Here is a 26,392-nt window from a genome sequence, read left to right on the forward strand (position 1 = left end):
AACTTCTAGCATGCACTGTTTTGGGTTTCTTTCACTCAACAATGTTTGTGAAGTTCCTTTATATTGTATGTGGGCATAATTCATTCTCAATGCCGCAGTTGTGTGCTTACAGCATAACATTTTTATTTCACTGTTGGTGGGCCCTTCCATGGTTTCCAGATTTGGCTACGGATATTCTTGTCTGTGTTTTTTGGTGAACATGTGTATGTATGCATTTCTGTCAGGTGTAGACCTAGGAATGGGACCGCTAGTAGGTTATGGGTTGTGCTCTTGTTCATCTGTACTTTTAATGCAGTTTGCCAACGTGGTTGTACAGATGGACGCTCCCACCTGCACTGTGTGATAGGGGTGCTTGCTTCCCATCTTTACAGCACTGAGCACTTTCTCTTCTCTTTTGTCTTAGCTACTCTAGTATGTGTGTGATAGTATTTATTACACAAAATATTTTCTTTGCATTCCCCTGATGATTAATGAATTTGAACACCTTTTCATGTTTATTGGTCATTTGGAAATCTTTTGTGAAGTAGCGTTGAGTTTTCCCCCATTTTTAAATTAGTTTATATATCTTTTATAAAACGTTTGCAAGAGTTCTTTATGTATGCTGGATATGATGCCTAGGTCTTTTTTTTTCCATTTTGTGGATGCCTTTTCATTCACTGAATGATATCTTCTGATGAGCAGAAATTCTTAATTTTAATTTAGTTCACTTTATCAAATTTTTTTCTTTCATGGTCAGTGCTTTTTTGTGTTATGTCCCTTTGCTTAGTCCAAGGTTATGAAGGTGTTTGCTTGTGCTTTTCCCTAAACGCTTTATTGATTTGCTCTTCCCACTGAGCTCTGCAGTTCATTTGCAATTTATTTCATGTGTATGCTGTGAGGTAGGAGTCATATATATTTCTTCACGTGGATGTCCCATTGTTTCAGCACCATCTGTGACCTTTGCCATAAATTAGGTAACTGTGTATTTGTGGGGTTTCATTTTGAACTCTATGCTGTTCCATCGGTCTATTTGTTTTTGGCTTTAATTTTAATTAATTAGGTATTCTGTCATATGGGTTTAGAAAGGGACCCAGGAGCTTTATTACTTTTGTCTCTTACCCTGGAAACCACTCAATTTTGGCACCGATTCTAGAGTCCCTTACTTCTGCCCCTCTCCTCCCACACTTCCTCTGGACTGGCACCCCTGGGTGGTGAGTGTACTCCATCCTCCACAGAACCAGGGAAGACAGTGACCAAGTGTAGTGAGTTGCAATTCACCATTTTTAAGTGCATAGTTCAGTGGCATGCAGTAAATTCACATTGTTGTGCTATCATATCATGACCACTACCCATCTCCAGAACTTTGTTGTCATTCCAAATTGAAACTGTCCCCAGGGATCAAAAACTCCCCGTTCCTCCCTCTCCCCGGCAGCCGGTTAACTTCTCTTCTACTTTCTGTCGCTATGAATTTGGCTATTCCAGGTATCTCCTGTAAGTGGAATCATACAGTATTTGTCTTTTTGTGACTGGCTTATTTCACTCAGCATAGTGTTTGCAAGTTTCATCCATGGCATCGCACGCATCAGAATTTCCTTCTCTTCTAAGGCGGGATAATATCCCATTGTATGGAGAGACTACCTTTTGCTTGTCCACTCATCCTTCGATGGACACTTGGGCTGTTTCCTGGCTGTTGTGAATAATTCTCTGAACATCGGTGTACAAATGTCTCCTTGAGATCTTTCAGTTCTTTTAGATAAGCACCCAGAATGGGATTGCTGGACCACAGGGTGGTCCTGAGGACCTGTCACTGTTTCCCAGTGGCTGCACCATTTTTACACTCCCAGTAAGCAGCGCAGTAGGCTGGCTGCTTTTCTCCTTCTCATGTGGTCATAGAGTCATACAGTGGAGTAGTGGAGTGGATGCAGATGCAATAGCCCACAGACTGAGGGTGTCATAACGGGAGCAAGCAGGAGAGGGACAGAGGGATAGAGGAGTCTTTGTCCTTGAGTTTCTAAACCGGGTTCAGTCAGTTTCCCTTGGCTGGCAGTACAATGGCCCATGAAGATGCTGTCATGGTAATCCCCGCAGCCTGTGAATATGTCACCCTTTGTGGCAGAAGTGACTGCAGATGTGGTCAGGTGAAGGGGGCGGTCATCCTATATCACCTGAGTGAGTGGACGGTGATCCCCAGGGTCCTTATGAGAGGGAGGCAGGAGTGTCAGGTGAGAAGGAGCTGTGACCAGCACCAGGTGGGATGATGCACAAAGTGGAGGAAGGGGCTACCAGCCAAGGAATGTGGCGGGTGGGGGGGTCTTCTAGAAGCTGGAAAAGGCAAGGGAATGGATTCTCCCGGCCAGTCTCCAGGAGAAGCTAGCCCTGCGGCACCTTGTGTTTAGTCCAGCGAAACCCATGTTGGATTTCTGACCTCCAGAAGTATGAGGAATAGATCTGTGTTGTTTTAAGTCACGAAGTTCGTGGTAACTAGTTAGAGCAGCTTTGCCTACAGCTTTGTCTCACCTTGTACTTGAGGTGAAAGGAGATGGAGGCATTCCTAATTGCACTTGAGATGTTCTTTCCTTTCTTCTGTTCTTCCTTCTTAAATGACAGCTGGAGGTATGGTTCCTGTGAGACGTAGGCATGCAAGGGACGCCACCTCCTTTACCCATGATTTTTGGTCTTAGTCTTCCTGTGTTTCCAAGCCAGCATTACCCATAGGACAGAGGGAGTCTCGCAGAGCCCTGTACTTCTGTTCTGTTCTGCTACTGTGCTCGGTATGTGTAGATACTCATTCACGATGGGATTAGGGCTTTGAAGATTATATCCACGTATGGTAGTGGGGGCTGGTAATTTAAGGAATTTAAGGCATTATCGGAAAAAAACACATCAGTGAATCAAGTTCAGAATTAATCTTTGAAAGCCCTTACAAATGTCTTAACACTTAAAAGAAAACAATTTAGAAGACACCAAATAAAGACATAAATTCTGATTTTACACCATTAATATCTTCTGTTCTTTGTGTGTTAGAATCTTTTCAGAATCCCCTTCCCCAGAATTTCAGTGGGATCCTTATAAATGCGTTTTGGGTCGTTTCGAATAATACGCTTTTTGAGAGTATTTTTTTATGTCTGCCCTCCATCCAGATGTTTAGTGTCCTTCTTATTTTTGACTTGGAGTTGTTGACGCCTGGCCTCAGCTCCGAGCCATCATTCCAGTGGCACAGAGAACTTGTGTGCTGAGGTGGCAGAGGCTCTGGGTGGCCTTTCCCAGTGCTGGGTGCAGAACCCGACCTCTGCGTTGGGGACGCCTTGTGAGAGCACTTGTTATCTTTTATGTACCTGCCTTCCTGCGGCCCTCACAGACACGTGCTGGGGGTACCTTCCCCAAGGCCGGTCCAGAGGAGGAAGTGGGAGGAAGGCAGTAGGGGGAACGCTCACTGTAGCGGGGTAAACCCTCAATACTGTGTTTCTCTGAAAATGATACCTAGCCGGACCATCAGCTCTAATGCGTCTTTTGGAGTAAAAATTAATATAAGACGTGGTCTTATTTTACTATAAGACCTGGTATAATATAATATAATATAACAATATAATACTGGGTCTTGTATTAATTTTTGCTCCAAAAGACGCATTAGAGCTGATGGTCTGGCTAGGTCTTATTTTCAGGGAAACATGGTATCAGAAATCTGGTAGCTAAATCCTCAACTTCTGAATTGGCAAGTCAGTATATATTGTTCATGTTGGTGAACAGAAAATACTACCTAGTGTTATGAAAGTGATTTAGAAAAGCAGAGATTGCCTATGAAAGGGAGAGTTGGGTAGAAGCTGTACTTTTCTTGAGGTCTTCTCTGCAGCAAATGCTTGTGTATCTCTGACATGTAATTTTCAAGTCGTCCCTTAGAGATTTATCTACCAGTCCTTCACTTGAAAATATACATCATTTGAAAAAATTACACCAAATACTACAATTTTTATATTGTTGACCTTTTTCCATATTTAGCACTCATTTCTTAGACCTATGGTTCTCAACTGGGGTGACAGTGTCCCATCAGAGGACATACAGCAATGTATTGGCATCTAGTGAGTAGAGGGCAGCAATGCTGCTAAAATCCTACAATGCACAGGACAGTCCCCCAACAACAAGGGATTACCTGGCCTAAATGTGGAGAGCACTGAGGTTGAGAAACTGACGAGTTGCCCCAGAAGTACATAAGATAAGCATAGAAGTAATGACACGGTATACAGCACAGTTCGAGTAGCCTCTAATAAGTGATGCTTATTTTCTATTGTGAGTTGCCATAGGAGGGAATATTAATACTAATTTAATTGGTATATTGTAATTAAATTCCTTTCTCTTTTAAAAAAAAAATTGGGGGTAGATTAAAGGATAGAGCATTCCAAACTACTTAATGTTAAAAGGGAATTAAAAAACCCCACTTTCCATTATGATTGCACACCTTGTATGTTTTTTAAAAAGATTTTTACCATGTTAACCAAAAACTGTGTTTAAAATTCAAAGTAAAACAGAATCAGTTACGAAGAAGTGCTGGGATAGCTTCTCTGGATTCAATCTGTGCAGAGAGTGAAGATTCCCAAGAATATGTGGAATGATGAACCTAAGGGAAACCCTCCCTCCCCCCCCGCCGAGAATGAGTATTAAAAAAAAGTATGTTACATCATACACACCAGGCATCAAAAGCAGTTCCCAGGTAAATCAAAGACCTGAAGATAAAAGATAAAACCGTAAAAGATAACATAGTGACTTCTGGTTTCCAGTCCGACATGAAAAGAGCTTGGAAGTCACCACTCCCATCCTCCTAACAAGTTGAAAATCAGCAGCTCTTCTCAGATACATCAGTCAGTTGAGAACTGGAGAGGGGTGGCCGCCTGGGTCCCCGCTTACCCGGGACGAAAGCCCTCATAGCACAAGCCTGCTGCGAGCCAGTGCTGGTAGGAGCACTTAGATGGAAGCTGCTGATGTCGCGAGGCTTAGTGTGGACTCTCTAGCAAGAGAGTTAGAAACTCTGGGGGGGGTCCAGTCTTGGAGGGCGCCCCCACAATTTTCATGAGTTTTACCTGCAGGAGCTCTGCCTGGTTCTCAGGGTAAAAAATCAGAAAAAACTCCCCTTGTGCTTCCAGCAGGGGAAGGGGGAAAGTAACCATTTTGAAAAATGCCTGGAGCATTTGAATTTAGGTACACATCTTAGACCTGGAATGTAAGGGTATTAGCTTTTAACAGCATAATTTAAATGTAGTATCAGGTAACTTGTGACCGGGAACCTCAGCTCCCAAATGCCTAGCCATTCTTAGCAGCACGAGGACTATAGCCTGTGGCCCCCAGAGGGCCGATCGCCTGTCCTCTGGGTCAGCTGGCACCGAGGCCATGCACCTACGCTGTTTCTGCTGGTGAGCTTGTCACCTTGCTCATCCTGCCCTGATGGAAGCTTAGGGGGAGAAGCTTAGTCTCCCCAGGGAACCAGGAGAGCCGTCTCTCTCGATCAGCCGGTCCTTGCCAGTTCTGGTGAGGCGCTCGAGTGATTTTCTCCCTTGGGTTAGGGATTTCCCTTCGTCGCACTGGATGTAGGAGGACAGGAGCTGTCATCCGGCTTTCTTTCATGTCACTCGTCCCTGTGGGTCTGTCTCTCTCTAAAGACACACTCATTTAGAGGGGCTCCTGCTCCTGGTCCCACCAGTTGTGTGGTTTTTGTCCAGTCTGTTATAGTAGAATTTTTATTTTCATTGTGGGTAGCTTTTATTTCCAAATTAATAATACGTTTGCTTTTATAATTGTTAGTCTTCTACTCGTGAATGAATTGCTTTCCACTGGTCTTTTCATTGCATGCCACGCACTTTGGTTCCTTGATTTCCTTTTTTCCATTAACTTTCATCCTTCTTATTCACCACTTCTGCACTAACTTCCTGAGTGCCTGAAACTACTGCTCTCCACCTTTAAAAATGAATTGAAAATCCTGGAATATCCTTAACCACGACCTTCTATTCTTCCAGCTTCCTTGGTTAAGTTCTTTTATTGCAGCCGCTTCACTGTGAACTTCCACTCCCATCTTCCTCTGTCCTTGCGTTCACTTTCCTCCCGAACTACTTAGGTTTCCAACCACTCCGCCTTGCTGATACCCTAAAGCAGTGGTTCTCAGACAGTGGTCCGGGGATTTCTGGGGGTTCGGGGTTAAATCCCAGGCGGCTGAGGTTGTGGAATGAGAGAGCTTGTGGAATGAGAATGGATTTCTGGCCCAGCCCAGGAAGTGGAGAAGAATAACGTTTAAAGGCTGCCAGAAGGGAAGCTAGTGCCGGAGGCTGGGAGAACAATCAGGAGGAAGCTTGTTGGCATGGAAATTGCTGCATAGAGGTCAAGTGTTCACAAGAAAGTGCAGCTTGGCTGTTGGATTGTTACGGACCACTGCCAGAGCACTGTGAGTTGGTCAGCGGGTGTGAAGTTGGATTAGAGGCGGGAAGAGTGAGTGGGAGGTGAAAAGTGGGTCTGCAGGTACAGGCTCTAACAGGGAGGAGAGAGAACAGGGCATCTGTTAGAATCAGGCCACTGACGTTTCCTGGGGACCCTGCCCGCATCGCCTCAGCGTCTGAGATGTGCTGTCATGTTCTAAGGTGTCACCGGGCCACCGCGCTGCTTGGAGTTCTGGCTTGGGCTGGCCTGGGGCTTTACAGGCCACTGCATCTGACCACTCACTGCCGCTGAGTCTGGTGTGTTTCTCTGCTCCGGTTACTCTCCCACTCTCCCACTTCATGAGCTTGCTTCTGTTTCACTGAGAAGATGGAAGCCAGCACGCTTCCACCACTTCCCCTCTTCCCTACCTGCGAGGAGCTCCGTGTTCTGTCTCTGCTTGTGCTAGTCTCTCCCGTGGATGAGTTTATGTCCAGCCCTGTGGCTTGAGCGCATTTGCTCAGCCGCTCTCCCTCTCCTTTCTGGCATCAGTAAATTTTCTCTACTGTATTATTGCTACAACCACCTGTAACTTCTCCCATCTTAAAAATAACCTTCTTAGGCCGGCCCGGTGGCTCAGGCAGTTGGAGCTCCGTGCTCCTAACTCCAAAGGCTGCCGGCTCGATTCCCACATGGGCCAGTGGGCTCTCAACCACAAGGTTGCCAGTTCGATTCCTCGAGTCCTGCAAGGGATGGTGGGCTGCGCCCCCTGCAACTAAGATTGAACACGGCACCTTGAGCTGAGCTGCCGCTGAGCTCCCGGATGGCTCAGTTGGTTGGAGCGTGTCCTCTCAACCACAAGGTTGCCGGTTTCGACTCCCGCAAGGGATGGTGGGCTGTGCCCCCTGCAACTAGCAACGGCAACTGGACCTGGAGCTGAGCTGCGCCCTCCACAACTAAGATTGAAAGGACAACAACTTGACTTGGAAAACAGGCCTGGAAGTACACACTGTTTCCCAATAAAGTCCTGTTCCCCTTCCCCAATAAAATCTGAAAAAAAACAACAACAATGAAAAAACAAGACACCGGCTAAGAATTTCCCCAAAACAAACAAACAAACAAACAAAAAAACCTTCTTCACATTTCCTTCGCTTTCCATTACTATAAACTCCTGGAAAGAACTGTCTACTTAATTTGTTTCCAGTTCTTCTCTCTTAATCTATGTCCGTCAGGGTTTTGCCTCCACGCCTCTAGAAAAACAAGTCTTGTCAAGGTCATAATGGCCTCCATGTTGCCAAATCCACGGTCAGTTCTCAGCCTGTCAGCAGTGTCTGGCACAGTTGGGAATTCCCTTTTCCTGGATAGCTTTTAGGATGCGTCCCTTTTGCCTCCTACCTGCTGCTCCCTTGTCAGCTTTTGCTGACTCCTTCCTTCCGTCAGGCGGACTCGAGCTCATGACTCCCGGTGTTTCTGTGCATCACTCCTCTTTCCAGGGCTCTTCCGGCCCTTCTTAGACCCCCTTCCCTTGTAAACAGCTTCCCCTGGTGCCCACCTCCTAGAAGACCTCTCTGTTTACATTTCTTCACCAATCACGGGCTTTCCTTGTTGGCCCATCTCCCCCACTCCGGAGGATCTTGTGGGGTGCTGGCGTTCACACTCGCTCACCCCCTGGAGTTCTGGGCAGGCTCCCTGCAGAAGGCCACTTTGGTGCCCCTGACTGCTGCTGTGGCCACAGTCAGGACTGTCTCTGTCACTCTCCCGTGTGTACTGGGGGAAGCTCAGTCTTCCTGTCTGTCCTCAGCATGTCGTTTCCTGGAGCACGTGGGATGGTGCATGTCCACCGTGTAGTCCAAGGTCATTCTCAGTCGGGTGCCCACCTTCAGAAATCCATGCATACCCTCATCGCATCACCTGGAATGGTTCCACTCGAGAGTCTTCAAAACATTCCACCGTGATCCACAGCGCTAATGAACCTTTGTTTCTGCACACTCGCTCTTTGACTGTAGTGCCGTCTCCTGTTCCTCGGCCGGTCCTTGTTTGCCTGCCTGTCTGCCCTGGATCTGATAGAAATTAAATGGAATTTAATATTAAAGTCTTTTGTTCAACTGCTGTTTATTTTGTTGTGCTGTGTTAACTGAACGATTATTTCCCCTCTCCATTAATTAAGTGATGCCTGTTGGCTGTGTAACCATATTACATAAATTTTTATGTAATAGAATCTGTTTTGTTGATCTGTCATGTTTTGGTGCCAGCACACTCTTTAAATGTCATTGAAGCTTTATAGTAGTATGTTGTAGTATTTGGTAGGTATGGTAGCTTCTCACTGACTTTACCTTTCAGAATTGTCGTTGACATAATGGTTTTTTACACTTCACATGACTTTGAAAACAATTTGATTAAGTTATGAAAAGAAAAATCTCCATTGGGCTTTTTTGTTTTTTCTGGAATAGTATTAAACTGGGGTAACTGACTAATTCATATAGATTAATATTTCATTCAAACTTTATATTAGCAAAATATCTAAAATGTTTAATTTGTAATAGGTTAAATCTTTTTTCCTATAAATACCAAAGATGTATCTTCTATTACTTAAAAAAAATATGCAAACAATGTAAATGATCTGTCAAATTTGCTTCATTTCAGATATGCTTCCTTCTTTTTGCCATTCTCTACATCGTTTCCTATTTCATCATCACAAGATACAAGAGAAAATCAGGCAAGTAGAAACATTGTAATGAAAACTGTGATTCTCATGCCAGGTGGCCTGGGCATGGCACGTGCCTGTCAGTGTGGCAGTATATGCAGCGTGCCCGTGACTGCAGCAAGCAGTTGCCTGGTACTAAGAGCACTAAAAATACCCTCCAGGGAGTCTGACTACTTGTGGGGTCACCCTCTTAGGCCTGAGCCCTTGTTTATCGTATTCTTATGTCCGGCTGTTCAGTAGCAGGGAAATTCGGAGCTGCTGAGGCTATCTGCTTCCTTGTGACTGGCCCTGGATCTGCACGTCCTTACCCTATCCTCTCAGACTATCAGAGTGTCTTTCTTTCTCTGAGGTGACGGAGAGTTTAGAGTCTCCATAATACCATATCCTTTTATTGTTTCATAGATATCTTATCTCGCCAGAGGGACCACTATATAGTTATTTTTTTTTAAATGAACTTTCTGCTGATTATCTCACAGATTTTTGTGCCAGGGTTTTATAAGTACCTAAGCAGTTGCCTTACTGCCTTCTGTTAATTTTCTAGAAATCACAGGATTTTCTACCTGTGAGTCTGGGGCTAATAGTAGGTGCTGTATGAATACTTAAGGATTTCACATGTTAAAGATTTCTCACGTTGTCACATTACACTTGTCAGGTGTTTGAGAGCAGTCAAATGACGCTGGCTCTAGTGTGTCACTTCAGTCCTGGGCTCTGACCGCACTGACATCCCCCTGGGAGTTTATAATCTCTCAAAATTTTGAAGCCCTGGGATCCAAGACAGTATCTTAGCCATTTTTAAAGATGTTTTGGCATAAGCTTTCATAGACTATGGCCACAGGAGAGCGAGAGAGATAATAAATGAGTATAAAGCATTGTTTCGGGGAACTTAGGGGCTGATGACCAGGAAAATTGGAGCTGTATTAGATGCATTTTAGAGTAATCACAGGGAGGGGTGTGAGGACTCCGGCTCTAGTTGGTAAAGTGTTGGGCACAGAGTTGAAGGGGCCGTGGAGATAGTAAAGTAGTCTTCATGATTTGTTAGTTTTTGGATGTGGGCACAACACTATAAAAATTAACTGTGATATGTTGTTTTGTGGTCCCTTTTGTTGTAAAGCTGTTTTGGGTACCTGTAGTTAAGAATGGAGACCGGACTAAAAGAATGGCCCAAATATGCCACTGACACTGGAGCGGCTGGGCACGCAGAATTGAAGGAGCCTTTGACAACAACTCCAGCGAGGCAGTGAGGGGAAGCAGGCGCCGGTGCTGTGCAGTGTTCTCGTAATTAGATCCTAGTCTCTTTGGCTGGGAAGTTTACGTGGGAGGACAAAGGAGATGGTGACAGCCATGAGAGGCAGGGAGAGGGGCGGGCGAGTGACCATCTGCTACCTAAAAAGATACACGAAACCCGATGCATTCGTGTCTGTAGCCTGAACAGTAAGATGAACTGTGGGGGCGAAGGTATCCACGGAAGTTCGGGTTGGTTCAGGAGAGTCCTCGTTAATGTTGTTCCCAGTGGCAAACTCCAATTGTAGAGAAGTACACGAGTTCGAAGGCCCTGGTTTTAATCTTACAGTAAACTTTTTTTTTAACTTTTATCAACCAGAAAATTTCATTCATTAGCAATTTCACTTACCTTGTATAATAATAAACTTGATAGGGTCCTGAGGTTCTACTAACTTTTATTTTCTTGAGCACTGACTATTTGGAACATTTTAATTTACATATGGGCATTTCGTTAATCAGGATTTTTTGATTAATCAAAACAGTATTCTCTAATTATATGCTATCCTATCTCATTTAATGAGATTTAAATTTAGATCTGTGTTGAAATAAACACAGTGCTGTTTGAAAATTGTTTCCCTTCAATAATTGCTTCTTTATATTTTTAATAAGTTAATGAAGCATTTTGTTGGAAGATATCAGAATATTAATACCTTAAACATTTTTGCAGATGAACAAGAAGATGAAGATGCCGTAGTCAACAGGATTTCGTATGTATTCTCAAGTCCCATTGTTCTGTTTTTAATTCTGAAGTCATAAATTCTCAGCATTCAATTCTACCTTTTGGGCAGAAATGTGGGAAAAAGTTCACCTGAAGTATTATAACACCTCCATCGGTTAACCCTGCGTGGAAAGAGTGCAGAGGCAGATAGGCGCGGCTACCTGGGGATTGATTGTCTCCTATTGACATTTGCTTGTTTAAGGAGCTGACAGATTTTATGTTCAGAAGATTCAACCAGGAAATGGGCTTCAGGCTGGGGAAATTGCTGGGCCATAAGAAAGAAAGCTCTTGGCTGTTTGAACAGCCTGCTGAGAAGCGTGTGCTGGCTTTGGAAGTGGGGGCCGATGTGGTCTGGTTAAGTGGACATTGACCTGCTGTGAGCAGGAGATGGGCTTTACAGGTGTCCTCGAGCTCCCTTCTGCTTATGTATGCTGATGATATGTGATTGAAATAAATGCCCTTTAATTTTTCTGAGGAATCAAACTACATGGAAAGCAGTGAATTCCTTTCTATCAGATTTTGCTTGATTAAAATTTGAAATTACACAGACAGACTAGATAGGACGGTATCTGTATCCCAGGATTGTTTTTACTGATACTTTAAAATTTTTTTGAAACAGTCCCAAATTTATAAGGAAGTTAGAAATAGGATGCAAAGAGCTTTTTTTCACCGAACTTTTGGAGACGTTGCGGACCAGAAGGTCCATTTCCTCAGGATACTTCCACGTCTGATTTCTATGAACAGCGTGTTTGCCTGTGAATGTAGCATTCTAGCGTCAGAACGGTGAGGTTCGCACTGTCACCCCCACTGCAGCTCCCCAGTTGTCCCCATGGTGTCCTTGCAGCAGGAGGCGCCAGTGCAGAGCCACAGTGCAGGCCGCTGTCAGGCCCGGTACTCCCTGGCAGGCACCCCGGGACATTGCTTCATGTTTCCTCCGCTGCCCTGGCTTCATTCCCACCTTGGAAGATGACCGGCCAGTCATCAGATGGGGTGGCCCGTCCAGTGTTCCTTCAGATCAGTGTCAGGCTGTGGTGCGGGCAGAGACAGAGACTGCGTGTGCCCATGCACGCACGTGCTTCGCTGCCCTGGGATGTCACTCTGCCATGAAAAGGGGTGAAGTGCTGACACGCTACGACATGGGTGTCCCTCTAAATGTGCTGCTGAGATAAGCCCGGCACAAAAGGCCACAGTGTGCGAGTTCATTATGGAAGCATCCAGAAAAGGAAGTGCAGCAAAAGCAGTCTGATGGGGGTGAGAGGAGAGGTGGGGGGCAAGTGCTTCATGGCTGTAGGGCTTTATTTTGGGGTGATGACAAGGCCCTGGAACTAGACAGAGGTGGTGGTTACACAACCCTGTGAGTGCACTAAGTGCCACGGAATTGTTCACTTTAAAATGGTTCATTTTATGTGAATTTTACCTCAATGAGAAAGCAAAAACTTTCAGCTAATAAACAAACAGGGCTGATTTGATTCGTAACTGAAAATGAGTATAAATCTGCTTTACTTGGTAATTAAATTATTTTAAACGCTCTAGGGCAAACAACTGTAACTTCGTTTCATAGTGGGAATTCTTTTTGTTTTTAAACAATTTATTTTGTTTTCTTTATAAATTTTTTTTTTTTTTAATTGGGGAATATTGAGGAACAGTGTGTTTCTCCAGGGCCCATCAGCTCCAAGTCATTGTCCTTCAATCTGGTGGAGGGCGCAGCTCAGCTCCAAGTCCAGTCACTGTTTTCAATCGTAGTTGCAGGGGGCGCAGCCCACCTTCCCATGTGGGAATTGAACCACCACCCTTGCTCACCCTCTAACCACCTGAACCATCCGGCCGCCCTATACTGGGTATTCTTGCTGTATGGGTTTAAAACTTCGGCCTCTAAATTGATGATTTTAACCTACTGGAGTAGGGCTCTTAGTTTCATTCCTAGCACCACGGCATTGTGAAAATTCTTACGTGAATCATCGTTGTCTCAGGTACTGCTCCTGTAGAAACAGAACAGGCGGCTTCACTTACTTGAAAAAGCCACTGTGCTGACAGGCCGACTGAAGCGCACATTAATTCATTAATTCTTCCGCAGTGCGGCCCTCTCGCACATGGAGCCTGTGACATACGCCTCTGCCCCTTGGGTCTGTGCTCCACTCGCGTGGTGCGTTTGCCTAAATGCATTTGAACATCAATAATTGATAGACGCACGAGAGCACGTCACCGGCTCCTGCCCCCGCAGTGTGTTTTATGGCAGGGTGGCATTGCCTGCCACGCTCAGGAGCGGTCCCACCTCCTCGACCTGCTTTAGCACGGGGCTGGCGGCGCACGTCCCAGGGCTCCGGTCCTCTGCACCCAGCCCTGCGCACAGACTCCCCTTCCCGAAGGTGGACGGGTGTGCTCTTTCTGTAAAGTCAGGAGGGGGGCGTGGAGGAGAGGGGCCCCCGCGAGAAGGAGGCTGACCTGTGGCCCTGGCCCCCACCGGCTCCCCTCTGTCTTTCACTGCCTTGGTTTCCTTCTGTGATGGAGTGAGTGAGAACTGAAGAGGGAGGCAGACCTGGGTTCAAATTCTGACTCAAGATTACCCTGGGTCCAGAAGAGACTGAGGAACAAAGATTCATGTTTTCCATATGAGAGGTGGGTCTCCCCCTACTCTGTAGTGCCCACGCGTGCATTAAATGACATGCGAAACAATCTGGGAGTGTGTTTGCTGCTTCATGGGCTTGAACTCAGCCCTCTTTCCTTGTCTTAGTTCCTGCCACTGCAGGGAGATGTGGGGCACTGAAGAGGAAGAGACACCGGAGGCTGGGCCTCAGGAGAGGAAGGGGCCGTCCTCAGACAGGTTCGGAAGTGCAGGTGATCGGCCGCCAGCCCTGCGTGGCCACGTGACCGAGGCCCCACGCTCCCTGCTCTGGCGCTCCAAGGAACTCCCTCCCCCTTCTCAACCAGAAATGGCATTTTCTGAAGGCTGCTCTCAGCTAGTTCTGATCTGATTGATTTGGATCAAAGCAGTCCATATACAAATACAGTGCCTAGTTGGTGACACTGCTTTAAGGATGGCTTGTGAGCCAAGCAGGAGAGAGGTCTGGCACAGTGTCAGAGCCAAGAGGGTGGCCAGGTGTGGGCTCTCAGGATTTGAGAGGGGGAGGGGCGTTTCCCTGCAGAGAAAATCCTGGCATGAGTGCCGTCCCAAGGGGGTGAGGAGGGTAGGGGCACTCTGTCACAGGGAGTCCGATCTCACACAGGGCAGGGAGGGCATCTGTGCAGGATGGCACAGCCCAAGCAGACTGAGGAGGGTGTCTCCAGATGGATGGCCTGGCATGGGTGTCAGAGCTCAGGTGGAGAGGGAAGGTGTCCATGGGCAGGACAGTCCAATACGGGGAATCACCTGGACAGGAGGACAGCTCTGCGTAGGCGGGGGGAGGCAGTGTGAGGGGAGACTGACCACACAGGGTTGGTCCATTCGGATGATGGACACCAGTCACAGCTGGGGGAGAGGGAGACAACGAATGTGATGAGCACTGAGCTGTTGGCAGTGCAGTTGGAGGTAGCGGTGTGGACTCAGCGTGCGCAGTGCCGACGGAGGAACCAGATGCAGACGTGAGTGTGTGTGTGAGTGTCTGTGTTCACGCGCGCATGCATGCATAACACCCTTACGAGCCTCGGCCTGCTGCCCACTGAGAACGCCTGGGAGCGCCAGGCCCAAGAGCACCCAAACCTTCACTTCTACATACAGCTTCCCACTCAAAGGAACCAGGGCTCCTTGGGGAAAGACGGGCGCAGGGTTGGGGTAGGGACGTTCCAGGTCACTGTACATATCGTTGTGCCCGAATGAATGATGGCGGGCATGTCAACAAGGCTCAGAAGGTTTGAGGGCTTTCACACCAAATTAGGGACGGTCCTGATTGTCATGGATCCTACACAGAATAAAACAAAACAGTCTCGAGTCATACTGATGGAAATCAATAAATGGTAACTTCTTTGACAAGGCTCAGGATATTTTCCTAGTTTCAAGCTTAGCTTCCCAGACAATACTTCTTAACGGGAAGAGTAACCTGGGATTGCAGGGCCCTGGCAGACCCCACCCTGACCAGTGATCAGAGAGAATGTGACCAGTGGTGGGGTAGACCCCCTGGGAGCCTGCAGTGACAAGCACAGAGCCCGCTTCTGTGATCTGGTTTCATGGACGTGCCAGGCTCCGCATGCCCTTGCTTCCCCGCCAGGCTGCTCCGTTGCAGTTGATACCACTGGACTGTTGCCACCCTCAGGCTGAAAACTCGGTCATCCTTGACCCCACTCTCACCCCACCCCCGGAAGTCCTGTGGGTTCTGTCCACAGAGTCCGCTACATGTTAGAAGGAGGCAGTACGGAAACTTCAGTTCCTAGGGGGCACTTTTCAGAGTTGCATCGTTACTGACCACTACCCTTTTCCCATTCGACTCAGGGCCGTACCTTAAGGACCCCTTGGCAGCATTTATCTCCAGCACGTCTATCTTTATGAATGGCTCTCCTTGTAGCTACTCAAGGGCGTCAGGGAGGATGGGATTATTGTGTTTGTACCTCTAGGCCCAAAAACAATACCTAAAATGCCATAGATTCTAGAAGTCTTGCTGAAAGAGCCAGCATGACAGTTAAAATCCTGAACTGCATATATTCAGGATTTCCCGGGTCATTTGTGACTTTACTTACTCTGTCTGTTTACCCTCGGGAGCTTATAGCAGGTCCCAGGTTTGGTTTGGAAACTGGTTGGCCTTCCTTGCTGGGTATGTGGTGGAGTCATGGGAGCCAAGTGGGAGGGTTCTGCCTTTACTGACGGGAGTGAGAAGGGAGACGCTGAGGAATGAAAAGCTTCCCAGGGCAAATGAGGTAAAGGGGGACCCTAGGGAGAGAGCCCACTGTGCCCCAGGGCACCGAGCCATGGGACCCACTGCCATTTGGGGTATGAGGAGCTTAGGTAAATCTGCCTGTGTGTGGGACTCTTGTGGCAAGAGAAGAGTCTGGAAAAGTGCGTTGGGTGGCTGTGCAGGACCTGGCGTGGGGGTTGTGGACTTGACCTTAGTTTTAGCTTTGGAAGGACAGAATTAGTGAACAGGACAACTTCCCCATGAGACTTGTGAGGACAACACTGAAGAAGCTTGCTTGAGGTCACGGGCTGGCCACTGGCGAAGTGGGCAGTGGGCCTCCTGGGACGAAGACAGTCCTCGTGCTTTTCCCGGGAAACATGTCCATTCAGCAAAACCACTTACAAGACTTGTCCCGTGTCTGATTTGAATTGTAGTTTTGGTATGTTCCATACGATGTACATGTCAAAATTTGTCCGTGATTTACTGAATGCGGAGCTTTGTGGTGGCTTGGGCTTTTACTAAGTAGGAAAACACTTTTGTGGGTCGCCACAAGGTGGCGCTGGCCTCAAAGCTACTCTTAGACGTGTATTTTGGGCGGTTAGTATGATTTTTTTCTTATACCTTCTCACATTTATTTTCAGATTCTTCCTATATTTGATATTAAATTTCTCTCTCTAACGTTAATGAGGTTCCCTTTTTCTTTGCCATTTAAAAAAATCTTTAAAAAATTAGATATAAAATTTCAAACATTTCAGACGTGTGTAACTGAGAATGTGAAAGCCCTTAAAATCTCTCTCTCCGATGGGACTGTCATAATTTGCTAGATTTGTCTTGTACCTCCATTTTTCTGTGGATATACCTTGTTTCCCCGAAAATAAGCCCAGTAAGATCGTCAGGCAGACGCATTAAGTATGTTATGACGATGTTCCAGAAGAAGATGACATGACTGTATTTGAATAAATGTAGATTGTGGTACATGAAAAAATAAGACATCCCCTGGAAATACGCCCTAATGTGTGTTTTGGAGCAAAAATTAATATAAGACCCGGTCTTATTTTCGGGGATGCACTTTTTGGGGAGGACATGTTTTCTATTATCCATGCTTTCCTTTAGTTTTTTTTTTTTAACTTATTTTAGACATTTTTCCATACTTGTATTAGTACATATTAGAGATAGTGTATTAAAAAATGACAAAATAGTGTTTTAAACACTGTTTGATAGTATAGTGTTGTTTAGTAGGTATGTACTGTTTACTAGTGTAATTTATTTCCACTGTACCCATTTTAACAGGAAGCAGACCAGCGGCTTTGCAAACTGATTTTGCCCTGAAATCACTGCGTTTTCAGACTGATTTCACAAGTATTTTTTCACCTGAAACAGTTGTTGCATTGCTGTTAGCGTATATCGCCAAAGGTGGTAATTAGATGCTGCAACTGTGAAATGAGTCCTCGAATTTAAAAGAGGAACGAGACTTTATCTTATGGAAAATATGTGAAGGACTCTGTCTTGAGTGTGTTTACCTTTCAGGGCCTACTCGTTAGATTTAGTGATCTTTTCCCAGTAAGGAGTTTTAGAGTTCATCTAGTTTAACTTGTAGGATGATACATAATCATGTTTTCCAGCCACATGTGTTTAATGAAATTCTTACATGAATCTTGTTAGAGTAAATAGTTTCAGAGTTTTGTTCTTTTTGAGTTACTTCCACATTCCTTGCTTTGTCCGCTCACTGGTGACAATGACTCTCTTCTCTTGCAGGTTGTTTCTGAGCACGTTCACTCTAGCGGTTTCAGCTGGGGCTGTCTTGCTTTTACCCTTCTCAATAATCAGCAATGAAATCCTGCTTTCTTTTCCTCACAGCTACTATATTCAGTGGCTGAATGGTTCCCTGATTCATGGTTAGTATATATCTCTTAATATAATACCAATTAAGGTTTTTCAGTCTCTACTGCCCTGTACTTGATGCGTTGCCGTTTTGTACTTTCCTTCATAGTATGCATCTTCCTCCAACAAACCATGTGAGTCCTTAATAAAAATCCGCAAACCAGATTTTACTTAGCCATCCCTATTCCTTGTCAGTGGCAGAAGCCTTTCCTTTTTTACTTAATCAAGAAACAGTTTTTTATACTTGCCATGATTTTGATGGGTAAATTTTCATTGAAATACGGAGCAAGAAAAGTTTGGTTTATCTGGACATGTCCAAAGAACTCAATCTCCATTTAAGATCTAAAGAAGGTAGCCGTGGTTTCCATTTTATTTATTTGCTGTTAGTTTCTTCAGTCATTTCAAAATGTATGATTGGTGGGGGAGGAACTCTTTCATCAAGCACAAATTTTAAAAGCAATGTGGCTTTAAAAGAAAGAATGACTTACTGTAGGCAACGTGGTTTATTGCTTTGAAGCCAAATAGCGTTCTAGCCTTGACTCTGCCATTATCTAGAAATTTTTAGTGAGGTAGGATATTTTAATTTATAAAATATATAAAAAGGTCTAAGGCATGTATCTTTTTATATGTTTCATACTCCCTTGCTTCTCTTTATTTTTCCCCAATTTTGAATTACGGGATCTCGATGTATCAGACACATCAACTTTTTAATCCAATTTTTGTAAATACGTTTTTCTAGTTGTTATTTTGCTTTTGAATTTTATTTGCTTTTATGATTTACAGAATTTTTATATTTTTATGTTGTCCTGTCTTTTTCTTCCTTTGGTTTCTCTAATTGTTTTTGTATTTAGAAAATCCTTCCCTTCCTGAGATATGACAAATACACCCTTTTTTTCTAAAAAAAATGGTTTTGTTTACAACTGTTTGATCCAGCTGGAGTTTTATACGCATACCTTTTCTCTCATCCCTTTATGGATTTTTTAAAAAAATACATGTTTGCTATGTAAAATTTGGAAAACAAAATTTATGGGGAAGAAAAGTATTATTATTCAGAATCCTGTAGTGTGGAGAGCTACTGTGGATGGTGTGCCTGTAGCCTTTCGGGTGTGTGCATGCACAGGGAAAGGAGCTGATGCCCCCCAGGGGTGTCGGGGGGGGGGGAACGGGGGAAGTGTTGTGCTCACTGTTACTTTGTATCCTCTCCATCCCAAGTGGAGGTTCAGTGCTTTTCTACACTGTTGCAATATTGCCTAGAGCCATTATAATCATGGATTGTTCCCAAGTTTTTAACTAGAAAAGCTACATTGTACATCTTAATAAATAAATATTTGTCTTTAGGATAAATTTCTGCAATTTGCTTTCAAGGTAAGCATACTTTAAAAGTTTTTGAAAAGATATTTCTTGATTATCCATCAAAAAAGCCTTACGAACTTCACCAGCAGTTTCACTTTTCTGGGTGGTATGTGAGAGTCTTTAGTCCCAGAATGTATCTTCACCAATTTTGGGTGTTTAGTTAAAAAAAAAAATTACTAAATTTAATAGATGAAAAATTTCTCCTTTTAAATTTACATTTCTTTAATTACTAGTGCAGGTGGACACTTACAAAGTACATTTTAGGCGATTCACATATATTTTTTAGTAAATTGCCTACCTGTATTCTCTCTGCTCATTTTTTCAGTGGTTTTAAATAATTAGCTGTCTGTCAGGTTCGTTGCAAATATTTTCCTCCCAATTTCTTTTCATACTACCTAAGCTGTTTTTGACATGAAGAATTTTAACATTTGAGTCTAGTCTTCTATTTTAATCTGGTCTTGTGGTTTCTGACATGCTTGAAAAGAAACAAATGGAGTCATTGACCCTCTGAAGACCAAATGAATTTAGTAAAGTTAGGACTAATTATTAAGTGAATAAAAAGAAATTACTCTCTTTTTCTTGCTTAGCAATTGGAAAACTCAAATAAGCAAACTAAGGTTGTTACTGAAATGGATATAAAAAGTAAGTCTGAAAAGTCAGTCACCCGTCATTAGGAAAGGCAGGAAAGAACCTGGAAAGTGTGGCTCTGATTTCCTGGTGAGTTCTTTTTAGATGACAGTGCTGTTTGTTAGTAACAAATACTTGGATAACATATAATATACAAAACGGTTTTTGTATGTGTTGTCTAAAAACCTTTGAAGAAGACTGGCACAGTTCCCTGTGGCCTTTCTTTGAAGGTGGCGCTCCACATGTTTTCACCAGCAGGGCAGGGTGTGGTCTCAGCCGGGTTAACCAGTGTGACGGGTGAACTGGCCTTTGTTTTCAGTTTTACCAAGTAGAAATTGCATGCTCTACTTACTGACCTTCAGATGCTCTAAGTCAGGGCTGATTCTTTTTTCTGTTGATGGACTGGAAGGAAGAGCTACCCACACGTGACACGCCGTGTGTTTGGTGCTGAGGCCTTAGCTTTGGGAGTAACGTTTGTTTGTATCCGCTGTCTTTCTCATTGCAAGGTAAGGTATGTAAGCTCAGGCATTTCATTTTGTTTACAAGTCAGGGCCTGGAGCAGTGCTTTCCACATAGTGGTCACCCAGTGAACGAATGTTGAATGAATAAACTGTATAAAAACAGTAACTTTAACCTCCAGTAAACAACATCAGCCGGAATTTGGGGACTTAGAGGAAGAACCTTCTGAATGATGTCATTACTTCAAAGTGTATTCTCAGGAGACCTGGGATGTCAGCCCTGGAACTCATTCTCGAAGCTTTTATGACCCCCGGCTTTCTTTCTACTTTGGATTCTTTGCTAGAGCTGTCTCCTTTGCTGCATGTAGTGAATTTCGTAAAGCTTCATATTCATCTTTGTCTTCTGAATTTATAGTTTTGTTTAACCTGTGGATGACATCCAAGGGAGTGCTTATCAGTCCCTTAGATTGTTTTAGGATTGAAGGTTTGTCAACCTTAGATATGCTTGCTTCTTGGCTTTTAAAAAATTGTAACCATTCATGGGAGCAAATTGCTGTAAAGCAGACCCGAGAGAGCCAATCGTGTAGTTCCAATCCGAATGTGCAGGCCTGAGAACAAGGAGAGACAGTGCTGTAAGTCCTAGCCTGAATCCAGAGGCTCGGGAAGGCCAGTATCCCAGCTCGAAGGCGGCAGAGAGAAAGAACTCTTCCTTACCCTGCCCTATTGTTCTGGTTAGGCCTTTAACAGATTGGGTGAGGCCCACTCACGTGGGGAAGGCAATCCGCTTTACTCCATCCATGAACTCAAATGTTAATCTCTTCTAGAAACACCTTTCCAGACAGAAATGTTTGACCAAATATCTGGTCACCCTGCAGCCCCATCAATTTGACACATAAAATTACCCATCACAAGTCCGCCCCTTGTCACCTTAGCAGTCATTTGTACTGTCTCTTGACACTGTGTTTAATCTCTATAAAGACAGTAACAAGGTCCTGCATACAAGTGGAAACACCCTGAGCCCATCCCCAGAAGAGGAGGTAGAGTTCTCGAGTGATGTTTACTCTTCTCCTTGGTGCCCATATTAAATACTATGTTGTAAAGTTAACAATACTTACATGCTATGATACAAAGTCAATGAATACGTCTAATGTTACCTGATAAGGGAATAAGAGAGGGAAGAAAACAAAGATATTGACTCAATATATATGTGTATCTGCATACTTACACTCACAAACATATTCATAGCAAACTAAGGAGGAAATCACTCGTGACAGTTACAGTCCTCATTTCTGGAACTGCTTACCTGGTCATAGCTGGTATTTATAACTCCCTCTTCCACTGCCTATTCTTTGTCTTCAGCAAGGTCACAGCTCTTTACCTGGTGGGGTGACCCAGACCTTTATTTCCGAAGCGTTTGGCCATTAGTCATCCTGCCCAGACTGAGTTGTCATGGTTTTCCACTGGCCTTTGTCATGGGGCATGGAGTACCAGGAGATGCGCTGGGGCGCTTCTGTATTCCAGACCAGCTCTTCCTGCCCTCACTGGAGCAGAAGTCCAGTTTCCCCGTGGTAGGCAGCGTCCGTGCCCACAGCCAGCCCAGGAGCTCCATTCCTTGGCAGTTGGATTATAGGTGTTAGGAGCCCCAGGTGGCTGGTTGGCTGAGTCACTGTTGTGTCTTCTGGCGGAAGCTTTCTTCCCTTTGAAGCGGGAACCTCTAGGCCTGATCAGAACAGAAGGCCGCAGGAATAGGAAGCAGCAATTTTGCTAGTGGGTCACTAGGGGTACTAAGGAGAGGTGCCACTCCCGTTCCTCTCCCCGATTCCTGGACTGGTGACTCCTGGCTGTGGGAGAAACGCCCCCAGGTATTGAATGCAGAGGCAGAGCCTATACAGCCTCCTGGAGAGCCTTGTGCCGGTCACCGAGCTGGCAGTGCCACCTCGTTGGTGCCGTGGTTGAATCTTCAGGAGCCGTCCTGCCATTCTGTCAAGGCAGCTGCTTTAGGATGGTGCGAACGCGGTAAGACCAGCGATTCCACGAGCGTGGGCTCACTGCCATACTCTTTGGCTGTGAAGTGAGTTCCTTGACCAGGAGCAATGCTGGGAGAACACGTGGTGGACAGGGCATTCTCGGAGCCTACGGATGGTAGTTTTGGCAGAAGCACGGTGTCAGAGAAGGCAAATCCATATGTGGAGTGTGTTCCAGTGAGGACAACACTGCCCCTTCCATGGTGGACAGGGCCCAGTGCAGTCAACCCCCACCAGGTAGCTGGCGGGTCACCCTGGGGAATGACGCCATGTTGGGGGCTCAGCGGTGGTCCCTGCTGCTGGCAGACGGGGCCCTCAGCGGTGGCCCCAGCCAGGTCCACCCGGTGAGTGGAAGCCTATGCGTCACCTCCATCCCTGCCACCAGGGCCATGTTGTCCTTGAGCCCACTGGGTGATGCAGGGGTGGCGGGGGAAAGAGCCTGATTGGGACCCATGGACAGGTCATCATTATTAAAATCCTCCTCTGCTGAGGTCCCCCTTTGGTGAGCAGAAGATACACACGTATCTTCACGTTTTTTTCCCATTCAGAGAGGTCTCTCTGCATGCGTCTTCCCCAAATTTCCTTGTGTGGGGACAGAGCCAAGAGTGCAGTTTCCAGGCTCTCGGCCTCATGTGGAAAGGTACTGGCTCGGGTAGTAGATGGCCGTCAGCTGTGGCTAGTTGGCCGTCAGCTGTAACCAGTGAGCCAGTTAGCCACTGATATAACTGCCATGGCTGCGCTGGTTGGTCAGTCGAGTCGGTCATTTGGCAGGCAGAGAAGCAGACAGCAGGTTGCAGGTCGTGTGGATCCAGCCTCCAATGAGACTATAGTGGTATGGCTCCCCTATCTATGGCTCCGTGGATGTTCCTTTTTGGCCTCACCATATCCTGTGTTCTTATGTGGGGAGCGGAACTAGAGGCCCCGCAGGCTGCCTCGCATGACACATGGTGCAGCGAGCAGGGTCTCCCACACGACACTTGTCACCAGTTTTCCAGTCGTTTTCTTTCCAAGCCCCTGGCCATTAGCCACACTGTTGGCCACAGGCCATGACTCAGCATATAATTGCACGTCTGGTCTTTTCTCCTTCCAAGCCAGTGAACGACCAGGTGTGCTGCTCAGAAGTGTGGCCACTACAGAGATTCCCTCTCACCGCTGTCCATCCGCGATGCCGCAGACGGCTGCACTGCTGCAGCTGTCCACGTAGCGCACGTGTGAGCCAGGTCTGAGTCTTGTCCTCTGTCAACTGGTCATTACGAACTCCCCGTGAGACTGTAGGTGCAGGCTGGGGAGAGAAGGCGGGAGTGGGACTGTGAGCGTGGGCTGCTTCTGCATGGACTCACTTGTGCCTGAGCACGTGTGCCCCACTTCCAGCGGGTGATGGAGTGCTGCTGTGCATGCCCGGCCCTGGCTCGTGGGTCGTGGAGCACCCTGATTCTGATGGGCAGCACGATCGCGTGGGCACTGGGTGGTCATGGTCACGTCGGCAGTCTGCTGAGGCCAGTAGCAGGCCACAGGCTGTCTCCCCAAAGGAGAGCAGGCTGCAGGTCTTTATTCTAGAACCTGGGGGCCTGTGCTATGCTTCACCCAATGGGCTGCCCCCGACACTTCTTCCCCATGGGGGCTGCTGGGTCCTGCGGCCCAGGGCAGCCTGCGCCTGCTGCAGAGCTTTCTCATTCTAGGCGGCACTCTATAGCAGCTCTGCCAGTCATTCGGAAAATGGGCCGAGGTCACACACCCAAGTGAGGAGCGCAAGGCGTTGGGTCACATGCACAACTGACCTTCTCCTTAGAAGGGTCTCTCAGTGTGCTCCTTACCACTGAGCCCTGCTTTTGGGTGGGTTTATCTCCCACCCTCTGACACACTTCTTACCGATAAGTCTAGATTAGTTGCAACTTCTTGCTAACTAGGTCCAGTCAGCGTGCTGTCATCAGGACAGTGTCCTGTGTGTGATGTGCAGTGGGAGGGAAAGGCCACAGATTCCTGTGCCACAGGGCTGGGGAGCTGCTGTACCCCCGAAGTAGGACAGTGAGGGGCATTGTGGGCCTCGCCAGCTGAAGGCCTTAGACGGCTGCAGACAAAGGCATTCATCCCATCAGCTGCACACCACGGAGCAGGACATGTTAGTTTACTCTGGTCATGAAACCACATCTGGTACAGCCGCGGCATTTAGAGTCACCACCTGGTTAAACTTGTGCTGAGCCACTGTCCACCCCATAGGTCCGTCCGTCTTGGGGACGGGGGCCTTGCCACCCCTGCGTGTCTCAAACCCACGATGGTGACACTGATCTCTGCAGTCCTTGCAGGGATGTGTCATTGTTTTTGGTGCACTGTTTTCCTAGTTAGAGGCAGTTAGAGGCTTCCACTGGCCTTTCCCATAATCGCAGGCCTTGCTGTACGAGTCACGGAGCCAGTGTGGGGATTCAGCCAGCTGCTGAGGATGTCTATTCCAGTCATGCATTGGGACATAACCAAGAAAGGTTTGGGGACCCACTGAGATGTGTGACACCTGAGAGAAAGCTCCACTGTTCACCTGACCCCCAGAAGTCCCCACTCTGACGGCGGGACCACAGTGACGGTCTGGATCTCCTGGAATTAGTGTCAGTTCAGAGCCAGTGCTCAGCAGCCCTGGAAGGTCGGGGTATTTCCTTCATGCCAGTGCAGTTACGTCATCCGCATGCATTGGCCAATCATTTACCATCTTGTGACATGCATGGGAGTTTCTGGAATTGTTTTTGACTTTTTTTGGTTAAACCTTTCATGAATTTATACTAAATTTTTTGAGGATACAGAGTATGTCTTAAGATTCAGTCTCTCACGGAGCACCCAGTCCAGAACTTTACACTGAAAATGTTCAATAAAGATTCACTGATGGAATGAATACAAGTTATTAATTGTATTTGTTAGGAAGATTTTCGTAAAAAATGAACTTAATTTGAAAAGAAACTTAATGGCTTATCCTATAAAATTGCCAACATGTATGTTTTTGATTGTGCCTTTAAAGTGTTAATCCCACGGATTAGAGGCTGAAGTGTGTGTTGACAATGCTTTCGTCTGTGTAAATATATTTTGTTTGGCGTCAGTACAGTGTTTGGATTCTGGACACCTGGGTTTGGTTGCATGCTAACCATATTATCTTAGTACGTGTAGCAAGTATCTCTGTTTTGTAGCAAGACGTATCTCTGTCTACAATGAGAGAGTGATGAAAACACCTTGAAGAAGGTAATACACAGAAATGGTATTGGAGCTGGAGAGAGGCAGGATAATAATCTGGGCGTCGGCAGATTCAGCCGGGGTCTTTGTCACTTGTCAGCAGGGAGCGGGGAGCTGTCCCATCATCTCTCAGTGTGGGTCACGGCATGCCCACAGCTGCAGGTTATAGGATGGTACAAGGTGGGCAGAGATGACAAATTAAAATGGTAGCTAAACTTTGTATTTTTGTTGTTGTAATTAAAATAGGAAAAGAACAAAAAATGAACAGAAAAAAGAAAGTATCCATTTGTATTCACTTTCTATAGCTTGTATGTTAAACAATTAGTAGAAAAATGTGAAACTTCAGTTCCATAAATAGAAAAACAATGATACAGCTGCTTTCTGGGTTTTCCTTTGGGAGTGATGCAAACGTTTTGGAGCTAGTTAAGGTCGTCGTTGCACAGCACTGTGAGCATGCTGAATGCCACTGGGTTTTTCACTGGAAATGGTAATTTTAGATAATATGAGTTTAAAATTAAGATAACATCCAAACAACGGTACATCTTTGGAGGGTAGGAGAATGATGGAATTAAAATTGTAGCCTTAAGGTCAGGACAGAATTCTTTCGTTACTGGTATTTCCCGCACCGGGGCCCAGGTTTTGCTCAGCTCTCTATCCTCACTTGGTTGCTCAGTGTGAGGTTAAAAGACAAGCACAGTACAACTGACTGGTCTGCAAGGTGTGTGTGCTTTACTCTCATTTGTCAACAGGAATAGGCTATGTGCTGTTTGGATATTATGAAGGATATAAAATCCATCTGGATTTTATCCATTTTCAAGTCCCACAGGAGACAAGCATCAAAATTTTAGATGATAAGAAATCAAACTTAAAAAAGGTATTATACTTTCTTATGTATAAATATTAAATTAAAAGTCAACCCTTAATAAATTTTAATGTCCCAT

General features: G+C 45.7%; 1 protein-coding gene across 5 annotated transcripts in view; it reads left to right on the top strand.

The window, feature by feature from the left end:
- The window catches only part of LMBR1 (limb development membrane protein 1), a 98,458-nt gene that overhangs the window by 1,521 nt on the left and 70,545 nt on the right, over positions 1–26,392 (top strand). For 2 of the 5 annotated variants that reach the window (XM_033098770.1, XM_033098771.1), the window contains exons 2-4: positions 9,016–9,088; positions 11,025–11,064; positions 17,654–17,793. The exons of 1 other annotated variant lie outside the window; for it this stretch is intronic. In XM_033098770.1, the coding sequence (XP_032954661.1) occupies positions 9,016–9,088; positions 11,025–11,064; positions 17,654–17,793 (253 nt within the window). Of the gene's footprint in view, positions 1–9,015; positions 9,089–11,024; positions 11,065–17,653; positions 17,794–26,392 lie in introns of those variants that run through there. 2 more of the 5 variants (XM_033098773.1, XM_033098775.1) reach the window with 2 other exon arrangements.

Source organism: Rhinolophus ferrumequinum, chromosome 26 (assembly GCF_004115265.2).
Source record: "Rhinolophus ferrumequinum isolate MPI-CBG mRhiFer1 chromosome 26, mRhiFer1_v1.p, whole genome shotgun sequence".
Taxonomy (NCBI): Eukaryota; Metazoa; Chordata; class Mammalia; order Chiroptera; family Rhinolophidae; genus Rhinolophus; species Rhinolophus ferrumequinum.